The following is a 10807-nucleotide window of genomic DNA, read 5'->3' as shown; positions in this document are numbered from 1 at the left end:
CTCACGCAGGGGCTCGCACACGCGAGCTCTCACGCAGGGGCTCGCACACGCGAGCTCTCACGCATGTGAGCTCTCATGTGGACTCTCTCAAGTTTTCACATGTGGACTGTCACATGCGAGCTTTCACACACAGACTCTCACACGCAAGCTTTCACACACAGACTCTCACACGCAAGCTTTCACATGAGAGTTTTAACATACAGGTTCTCATATGTAGCTTCCCCATATTCAGGCTAGTTTCATGTGTGTGTGTTCAGTCACACTGTCAGACCCTTTCACTGAGGCTCAATGCTCCCTCCCATTTCCAGGAGCACCATTTGTTTATTTGTTGATTCTGGGGATGTGGATGATGCGAACAAGGCAGGATTTATTGCCCATTCTTCATTGTCCTGTGTGATCTTAACCACAGATTATGGGACTGGAGTCACGTGTAGTCCAGTTTGGGTGGAAGTGCCATCTTCCCATCTGAGAAGGACATTGAGTGAATGGATCAGGTAATTGCTGCAATCCGTCATCTGTTGTGACCGTTCTTTCCTGTCGGACCCCATCCACAAATGGCCAGATTTATTGAATTCACTTTCACAATCGGCCCAGGTGGGATTAGACCCATAGTTTTCCCAGCCCCGTCAAGGCAAGTTTAACAGTGGGACATGGAGTAAAGTTGGAGAATCTTCACTGGGGCCATGAAGCACTGTCTAGGGAGACATTGGTGATGATTCCAGGATCTCCAGCTGGCAGAGGGGCTCCTCATTTGAGGGTGAAGCTTGGGAATTGACCGGAGGCCTTAGTGGTAGGCCAGGGGTTAGTGAGGCCCAATTTAATAACCCCTTCAAACACACACACACACACACACACACACACACACACACACACACACAGCGCCCCCTCCCTCGCCAAGGATCGCCTTCCTCAATGATGGCCAACTGTGTCCAGATGTAATTTCAGTTGTTCAGCGACTCTCTCTACCTTGAGGCAGCTTCTGCAGCCGCAGCTCAGCCCTGTCAGTGCAGGAATCGACTGAGGTTCAGGACGGATGACTTACACCTCCCAGTTCCTTGGTCCCTCTGCCTTCCTTCAGTGGACGGGTTTCTGCGATGATTTTTTCATTGTCCCCATCTCAATCAGGCACTTTTCAATATCAGGCTCCTGTGAGCTTGATAAAACCCTGCCCACAATTCTTTGGTTCCTTGTCCAGCTCTGTTGGAAGGAATTTAATATGCTGTCCTTTTTATTAGTTTGCTTAGCATCCACCCCAACCCACTCCACTTCTCATCTCCTGAATGTGGTTTTGTTTCTTTGAAGGAAATACACCTTAACGGCAATCTCAAAGCAAGAGTCAGAGAAATTGAGCCTGGGAACAAGGATTTGTGGCAGTAAATTCAGAGAGAAAGGTTCCTATAAACTCACACAACTAATCTTAGAGTCATAAAGTTAAAGAGTTGTACAGAATGGAAACAGACCCTTGGGTCCAACTCGTCCATGACGACCAGATATCCTAAATTAATGCTTTAATTTTGCATTTTAGTTTTTCTGATAAAATTCCAGCTTGGAGTGCAGGCTTCACTTGCAAGGCTGACACTCCTCGTCCTTGGTGACCCAAGAGATGGCAGTGGGCCAATGCATTGAGCCAGTTTGACCCTCCAGAAAGGCTTGGCCAACAACTGCACAGGTTAACCAAACTGGTGTGGGTTCTCGTACAGGCCGAAACTAGTTAAGGTCTCCCCCCCCCAACTCCGAAAAGAAGACAGCTTCTTTATGACGAGCTTCATTTCGCTGATACCAACCTTACTTTTTTCTGTGTGAAAACCAGATGCTTTAAACTGAATTTGAATTCTCAAGAACATAAGATGTAGGAGCAGAAGTAGGCCACTGGGCCCATCGGGTCTGATCCACCATTTGGTTGTGAAATGTTGGTTCTGTTCATCTGTCCACAGATACTGCCAGACCTGCTGAGTTTCTCCATTAATTTCTATTTCTGTTTCTGTTTCTACATGAGGGTGACTATACCTGGGTGGGGTTGTGTGTCCCAGGACAATCAATGCCTCCAATAAAAACCCCGAATTCTTGAGTCTTGGTCCGCGAATGCCCTCAATGCCATTTGTGTGAATAACCCTCTGCCTTTTTTAGTTGCACTTCATGTGTGTCTGTGCCCACACTCTGAGACAGATCAATCAAAAGGAACTCTGTTGAATAACAGATCCTCTCCTGATTGGCAGACAACGATCCAATGAAACGAGTACAGTTTTCTTGCTGAATTGCTTGGACTGGATTGGCTTCCGTTGGACCAATGAAAGAATGGAATGGTAGAGTTGAATGCTGGCTCATCGGGTCACAGCGTTTGCGATGAGCTGGGACATTGGTGGTGTAAGGAGATATGATGGTATTGGTGGTGTTATTGATGTGAGCCCAGGAACCAGTTAACACTCAGGGTGCAGTGGTGTATTTGTGTCTGTTTTTGTAACTAGCAGTCAGGGTCCAGTACCTCACCCCTCTCCGTTCTGTGGAAATTGTACCAGTCTGAGGCTAACTAAATTTTTTTTCTTTATTCATTCACGGGATGAGGGCGTCGCTGGCTAAGCAGCATTTATTGCCCATCCCTAATTGCCCAGGGGGCAGTTCAGAGTCAACCACGTTGCTGTGGGTCTGGAACAGTGCCCCAATTTCTCTGCTTTGACTTATGTACCCCCTTGCTCTGACTGTATAGATAGGAGTCATACAGTTGTACAGCACAGAAACAGACCCTTTGGTCCAACTTGTCAATGCTACATTAATCGAGTCAGCATTAGGCCCATATGCCTCAAAACTCTTTCTATTCATTAACCCATCCATGTGCCGTTTAAATGTTGTAATTGTACCAGCCTCTATCGCTTCCTCTGGCAGCTCATTCCATACACGCACCACCCTGTGTGTGGAAAAAGTTGCCCCTTAGGCCCATTTTATATCTTTGCCCGGTCATCCTAAACCTATGCCCTCTAGTTTTGGACTGCTCTATAAGGTCACCCCTCAGACTCCAACACTCCAGGGAAAATAGCCCCAGCCTATTCAGCCTCTCCCTATAGCTCAAACCCTCCAACCCTGGCAACATCCTTGTGAATCTCTTCTGCACCGTTTCAAGTTTCACAACATCTTTCCTACAGCCAGGAGTCAATGGAGGAATCCCTCTTGCTCCCTCGATTTGACTCTGCCTTTCCACAGCGATCCGATAACTGATTAAACCTGAGCCGCTGTCAGCCAGAAGGAGATGGCTTGTTGTTGGGGGACTTCCTGAACTAATTCCACACATTCTCACATGCGATGCCCACAAATGGAATCTGTAATGAGTCCCTTGCACATTGCTGTCATCCATCACAGGCACAGCCTCGGAGGACCCTGAGCTACCTGCTGGAGAAATTTAAACCGCATTAAGCAAATTTTCAATATTCCTGTTCTGTAGCTAAGGGGGAGAAAAATGAGCGTCCTTGTTTCAGCTGGCAGCAGCTGGTGTACATTAAAGATGAGATAAGCTCATTATACTAATATTTTCAAGTCTGGAAAATTTTACATTCGAAGGGGAGATCCGTACGGTTCTGGGTTCTTGTGCTCCTCACAACCTATTTATTTTTGTTTTAAAAATGAGGTAATGACGACATGCATTTGTATGGTGTCAGGCGCATTTCACAAAATTTACTTCAAAGCCATTTCCACATTGACATTGCACATGCGCACGGAGCCATCAAAACAAATGAATCAACCATCCAAACATTCGGACCCCTCTTCGTCTCCCCATCCCTCGGCTGGTCAGCTGCGTAAACCCTTCCCTGCGCCACCACTAACTCCAAGTACAGTTCTGGCCGCCCTGCCATAGGAAGGCTGTTATTAAGCTGGAAAGGGTGCAAAAATGATTTATCATGGTGTTACTGATAATGTTTGAGTTATAAGGAGAGGCTGGGATTCTTTTCCCTGGAGCGTCAGAGGTGCAGGGTGACCTTATAGAGGTTTATAAAATCACAAGGGGCATGGATAGGGTGAATAGTCAAGGTCTTCCTCAGGGTGGGGGAGTCCAAAACTAGAGGGTGCGGGTTTAAGGGGAGAGGGGAAAGATTTAAAAGTGCCAACCTTTTTACACAGAGGGTGGTGCATGTATAGAATGAGCTGCCAGAGAAGGTGGTAGGGGTGAGTACAATTATAACATTTAAAAGACATTTGGACAGGTGCGTGGATAGGGAAGGTTTAGAGGAATATGGGCCAAATGAAGGCAAGTGGGACTAGTTTAGTTTGGGAAACCTGGTCGACATGGATGAGTTGGGCCGAAGGGTCTGTTTCCCTGCTGTATGACTCTATGACTTGTCCATTCTGTCACCTTCTCCTGCCTTAAACTTGATCCCATCCAAAACTCTGTGCTCAATCCTGTTGAGTGCCAAGACCTGTTTACCCATGATGCCTGTGTTTGGTGACTGACACTGGCTCCCCACCTGGTAACGCCTCCGTTTTAAAACTCTTATCCCTGCTGTCAAATGGTCTCTGAACCCCACTCTCCAAAATCTCTACAATCTCATCCAGCCTTACAACCCTCTTGAAACCGCTGTATTCCCCCAAGCTCCACCTGTAGCACAGTCACAGTTTTAATTGCTTCACCGTTACCAACCGAGCCATCAAATGTCCGGACCCTAAGATCTGAACTTCCTTCCCCAAGACTCCCCACTTCTCCACCTCCATCAGAACACTCCGTCAAATCCCTGACCAAGCTTTTAGTCACCTGCCCAATGACGACCTCCTGCGGTGAAATCGTTACTGCATAACGCTCCCCAGCAGCAGGGTGTTTTGCTGCATTAAGGCGCTATGTAAATGCAGTTGTTGTTGGTGTCCTCATCAGGTGAAAAATAGATCCTCGCCAAAAGCAGAGTTTTGAAACTTGCTTCCTTCCAACACTAGATACCTAGTAAAACAGCGCAAGACCTTTCCAGGAAAGCAACAGATTTATGTAGCTATCCATTTGTTGCTGCCCCGTTTACTGTCAGGAAACCAATGGAATGGCCAAAAACTATCTCCTTTGCCCGTCCGTCACATATGGTCCATTTGTGGGTTTTTTTTTAAATAACCAACCCAGTGACAATTGAAGTTTTTCTGGGCTAGTCATGTCCTGTCTCCTGTTGTGCTGGGTAAACAAATGCCTGCATTGATATAGCGCCTTTCACAACTTTGGGAAATCCCAGAGGGCTTCGCAACCCAATGACTGACTTTGTTGGGTCTCTGTTGTAATTTAAGGAACAAGGCAGCCAATTTACACACAGCAAACTCCCACAGACAGCTATGCCGTAAATGATCAGATCATCTCATTTAGCGACTGTTGGTTGAGAGAGAATTATTGGTCAGGATACAGGGAGTTCACTTGTGTGTTGTTTTCTTCAAAAGAAGCACAATTGCATGTCATTGACAGAACAGAAGGAGGCCATTCGGCCCAGCAGGTCTTGACACAGCACCTTGCACACCCCCTACGAAGGAGCAGCTGGGGCTCCCTGTTTATAATGTCACTCGAAAGACGGTATTCCTGACCATGCAATGCTCCATCAGCACTTGGCAGGAGCGTGAGATGCGGATTTGGTGCTCAAGTCTGCAAAGCAAGCCACAGGTTTAATTTGCCTGAGTTGTGTAGCTCAAGAGAAGCTCCGAGAGCAGCTGGTGAGCTGTGCTCTGTGCTCTTGCCTCAGTCGGGAAAGTATTGAGGATGTGAGTCAGCCTCCCAGAATGGGGAGCATCACCCTGGGTAAATCCCTCTGGTCCAGCAGCATGTCTGTGGACATCAGGTGAACACAGGGTCAGATCCTTGATAGATACTTGATGACCTGCACAGTTACGATGGACCGAAGCTCTTTAAAAACTCCTCTGGACCCTCCTGAAGTCAACCAGCCTTCAGCCACATCAAGCCCAGGCAGGAAATATCTGAAGAGATGGGATGTGGGGATAAAGCTGGCAGGGTAGTGATGCTAGAGGAATTACCCATTTAGGAAACTGGTGGACCAATTGCCTTTTTAAAAAAATTATTTTGTTTTAATTCACTCATGGAATGTGGGTTTCCCTGGCCAGGCCAGCATTTATTGCCCAATCCTAGTAGCCCAGAGGGCAGTTAAGAATAAACCACATTGCTGTGGGTCTGGAGTCACATGTAGGCCAGACCAGGTAAGGATGGCAGATTCCCTTCCCAAAAGGGGCTTTAGTGAACCAGATCGGTTTTCCCCTGGCAATTGTTTCACGGTCATTATTAGACTCTTAATTCCAGATTATTCATTGGATTCAAATTCCACCATCTGCTATGGTGGGATTTGAACCTGGGGTACCCAGGACATGAGCTGAGTTTCTGGATTAATCGTCTAATGATAATACCACTGGGCCATTGCCTCCGCTGTTAGGGGAAAAATACTATAAATGACCCAAGAGGAGACCAGGTAAGTGTTGTTCTTTCCCCTTAATTACAATGTGACGTGTTGGATTGCTTCAGTTTTGTCAGTGATTTTCTCGTTTCAAATATTGAGGTCCGAAGATTAAAAAAAGCAACCTATTTTTTGTTGATTTTTTTCTAGTCAACGGAGAGAAGACCCGTTCCACGATGCCTGGGTCACCAGTGGACGTGAAGGTTCAATCCCGAGCCACCCCACCGACCATGCCACCACCACCTCCGTCTGGGAACCAAGGGGGCACTCGGCCGACCTCCTTCACCCCGACATCACGTAGGTTTCGTTTCTTATCCCCGTCGCCCCAAATTCTTCTGGGATTTGTTTGCTGTTACATTGTTAATCCGCATGCTTTGTTTAAACCCTTGATAAGTCAGAATGGATTTAATTCGATAAGGGCAGGACAGCAGAAATAGTAAAAGCTTCATAACTTTAACTGATGGGATCTCCTACATTGGGTTATTTCTAGAAGAGACAATATTTAAAACTTAAGCTGGCAAAATCCCCTGCCCTATGCATCGACGTTCATTGCTGGGTATAACTTCAAAGAGAACTCACAAATGGTTGGAAAACGGTTTTGTTTTTTTTTTGTCTCTGCATCTACCTCCTCCTTCTTCAACCTCATCGATTTAACCTTTAGTTCATGGCTCCTCAGGATGAGGTTTGAGAGTCATGGTGTTGCGGTGAGTAATTCAGAGCCTGAGGCTAATCATCTGGAGGTGCAGGTTCAAATGCCATCTGTTTAAAGTTTTTTTGCCGGGGGGGGGGTGGTGTTAGCGGGAATGGTGGGGAAAGGCCTAATGGAGCAGGGCTTCCTGAACTGAGTGTTGTGACCCCCCACCCCATGGAGTGATGATAGGAATCATGGAGTCACAAATTCCAAGGCAGCTGGATGGAGAGCCAACTGAGCATTGACAACAGCAGTGGGCTCTCCCCAAACCCCTTTGATTTATTGAATTGCTGGTACGGCCCAACTGATCAACTTTTAAGGCCCCATTCCTGCTACAGGAAATGCAGGTGTTTCTTAATTTGAAAGCCCTGCAGTTTAAAGAACTCAGCACCTTTTCAACCCACATCTGGGAAATGTGCATGCAGATCCCGAAAGTGCCATAACGTTTCACCAGAGAGATTCCTGACCAACCTGTTTGCCGACATTATGGAGCTCTTTGGACTTGAACCTGGACTGTCAGAGACAGTTAAACTGTCACAGCACCACAAAGAGCCCTGCACGTTTGCATGCATAGATATTATCTGGTTAAAGCTGTGACAGAGATATTGTTACATACATACCTCGGGGGGTAGGTGGGATCTGAACCTGGGCCTCTTGGCTCAGAGTTAGGGACACTACAACTGTGCCGCATGAGCCCTATCATTTTGAAAGGATTGAGTTAAAATATCAAACAAGACTGTGAGGTGTAGGGGCAGAAGGATGGCATTCAGCCCATCAAGTCTATTCACCTGTGCAAAGAGGCAAAAATGCCAATGACTTTCTCCAGGAGTCTTAACAAGGTCTGTTTGTTTCTTCACCCCCCACCCCCCCCCACCCCCTCCCCACCCACCCCGTAGTGCCGAATGGTGTTGACCACTCCCCGCCTGCCCTCAATGGTGTGCCATCGCCACCTCAACGGTTCAACAATGGTCCATCGTCCTCCCTTGCCAGCCAGCAGCTCCCTGCTACCTGTGGTGCCCGTCAGCTCAGCAAACTGAAGCGCTTCCTCACCACCCTGCAGCAGTTCGGCAATGACATCTCGCCGGAGATCGGGGAACGCGTCCGCAGCCTTGTCCTGGCGCTGGTGGTGAGTACGGGTCTCGTTTGGGGGCTGCTGGGGTGCGGCAGGGAGGAAGAGAGAGGCACTTGCGATGTTGAGAGTTGGCCGTTCAGCCCCTCTGCAGGTTACTCTGCCATTCAGTTTGATTGTGACTGACCACCTCCATTCATCCGTCTGGGTTCCTCAACACCTGAACATCCTTCCTCGAAAAATACTTGTACAGGGCGTAGGTTGAATTGTTCATTCGAAAGGTGGAGTTTAAAGATGAAAATCTGAACTTGTTTGCCTGCTTTTTGCAATTTTTCCATTTTTGTAAAGAAGCAGCACGCTGTGGAATTACAAAAAGCTACATCAGTAACAGGGCACCTTCTTTCTGTACAAGCAGACACTTAATTGACCTCATCTTGAATATTGACATGCTTTCTGCTCGAATGGCTAATTCTAACAGTGTCTTCCATGGCCTCCTAGCCCTTGTGTAAAAAATATTCCCTTATTCTGTCCTAAATCCGTTAAATATAACTCTCTATCAATTATCTCAAACTCAACTCTTAAACTACGGAAAACCATACAATTCTACCTACCTTATCCCATCTCTTCTTGACTCTAAACAGCTCCTTTTTGAACTCCTCTGTTCAAACTAAATTAATCCTAATTTGTTAAGCTCATTTCATTGCCAAGTACGTATCTTTCCACACCATTGTAGCGTCTGGGAGGAGTCTAGCTCAGTTGGCAGGATGGCTGGTGTCTGATGCAGGTTCACTTCCTGAGGTGATCACAAAATTGCCTTCCTTGTGACCTCACCCTTGGCTGAGGTATGGATGCACTCGGCACCAGTCATCTGTCTTTTAATGAGAGACCATGACTGCATTCCTCTGGGTCAATGACAACTTTACAACATCTTGGTGAGTCGATGGTTCATTGTTAATTGCTTCTTGAGTGTGGTACCCGGGCCGTACACGTGACTTGAACTGTTGGCTTAGATTCATCATTCCATCTGCTTTCATATTTGTAGCTCGTGTCATTTAACACCCAATAATTCTATTAGTTCAGTTTTGTGCATTTCCACATTGGCGGTGCTGGTATTTGCATTATAGAGTCATAGAGCCATACAGCACAGAAACAGACCCTTCGGTCCAACCATCCATGTCGACCATAATCCCAAACTAAACCAGTCCCATCTGCCTGCGCTTGGCCCATATCCCTCCAAACATTTCTTATTCATGTACTTATCCAAATGTATTTTAAATGTTGTAACTGTACCCACATCCACTACTTCCCCTGGACTACCCTATGTAAAAAAAACATGGCCCCTGCTGTCTTTTTTAAATCTTTCTCCTCTCACCTTAAAAATATGCCCCTAGTCTTGAAATACCCACTCTAGGGAAAAGACACCTGCCCATTCACCTTATCTATATGATTTTGTAAACCTCTGGGGTCGACCTCAACCTCCTCCGCTCTAGTAGGAAAGTGAAATCTATCCTGTCCTTATGACTCAAACCATCCATTCTCATGTTATACGACTTTGTCTTCCCTCTGCCTCTCCCTGCCTTTTCTCCCCTTCAAAATAGACTTTTCTCAACCACCCATTGTTTCTAACTCTTCTGGCTGGTTCCCTGTTTGTTGGATATCCCCTTGCAGGTTCCTTCCTGCCAAATCCCAGGCCGTTACCCTGAAACCGGAGTGGGATTTACTCATCAAAACATCACACTCTGGAACAGAGAGGCCTAAAACCGGCCAGAGGTGTTCCGATTGAGCTGTTGTCACCTATCAAGACCCCACAGGCATGTTGTACTCCAGTGGCCCTATGCTAAGCCTCAGGAGAAAGGAGGGGAGGACAGTGAAGTCGGAGGTTAGGATGGGGTGAGGCAGGGAGATAGTTGGTAAGAAATCTCAGGGAGTAGGCATTCAGTGTGACCAGGAAGAGCGCCCCTGTGTTCACCGTGAAAGGCATTTGTTCCACTCAACGTCTTCCCATAGAACTTAGGCCCACTCATCAACATCTCCATGGGGCCTAAGAGCTGTTTTAGGTTGACATTCAGAATGCCTGTTGCAAAAGTGGGCTGTACAAATTCAGGATGAAGGACGATACCTGTGTAGGTTGGGGTACAAGCCATCCCACTGCTGCCTTGCTATGCTTTGGGCCTTCTTTCTGGCTGAGAACACAGACCAATGACTGCATTAAAGTCTTTGTTCTAAGCTGCTGACTATAAAGCTCCAATCTAAAATGAGTTAAGAGGAGGTCTTGGGTACCAGAGCAAAGCCCCTAATTCAGCATATATTAACAAAACTGTTTGGAGACCACAAGGTTATAACTGTTGCGAATGTAGCAATGTCACAGTGAGGCATTAAGGGGTGGGGTCTGAGGCACTTTGATCAAGCAAGCTTGACGCTTTCGCTAGGCTCTGCTGTACCAGATGTGGTTTGCTTGGTCCTGACCCTGGCTACAAAGATTATAGAAAACGCCCTGTTACAACCTGTGGCGTTTTAGAGAACACAAAACTAAATTGTGTCAGTCTGTATTGTGCCAAAATCCAGTTTGCACCTTAAAATGGGAAATGGATACATTTTATTGTCCTGCTTATTGTGTTTTTTGAGAGAGTGTCTTTATAC

At 46.7% G+C, this 10807-nt stretch overlaps 1 protein-coding gene across 1 annotated transcript in view; it reads left to right on the top strand.

Moving 5' to 3' along the window:
• LOC109932249 (protein CBFA2T1-like) overlaps window positions 1-10807 on the top strand; it is a 77946-nt gene that overhangs the window by 4684 nt on the left and 62455 nt on the right. The window contains exons 2-3 of the mRNA XM_048608529.1: window positions 6558-6704; window positions 7995-8224. Coding sequence (XP_048464486.1) covers window positions 6584-6704; window positions 7995-8224 — 351 coding nt within the window. The 5' untranslated portion in view covers window positions 6558-6583. The remainder of the gene's footprint in view (window positions 1-6557; window positions 6705-7994; window positions 8225-10807) is intronic.

The sequence above is a fragment of the Rhincodon typus genome, chromosome 19, assembly GCF_021869965.1.
Source record: "Rhincodon typus isolate 14 chromosome 19, sRhiTyp1.1, whole genome shotgun sequence".
Classification (NCBI taxonomy): domain Eukaryota; kingdom Metazoa; phylum Chordata; class Chondrichthyes; order Orectolobiformes; family Rhincodontidae; genus Rhincodon; species Rhincodon typus.
Note: the sequence above shows the minus strand (reverse complement) of the source record. Positions and strands in the feature narration are given on the sequence as shown.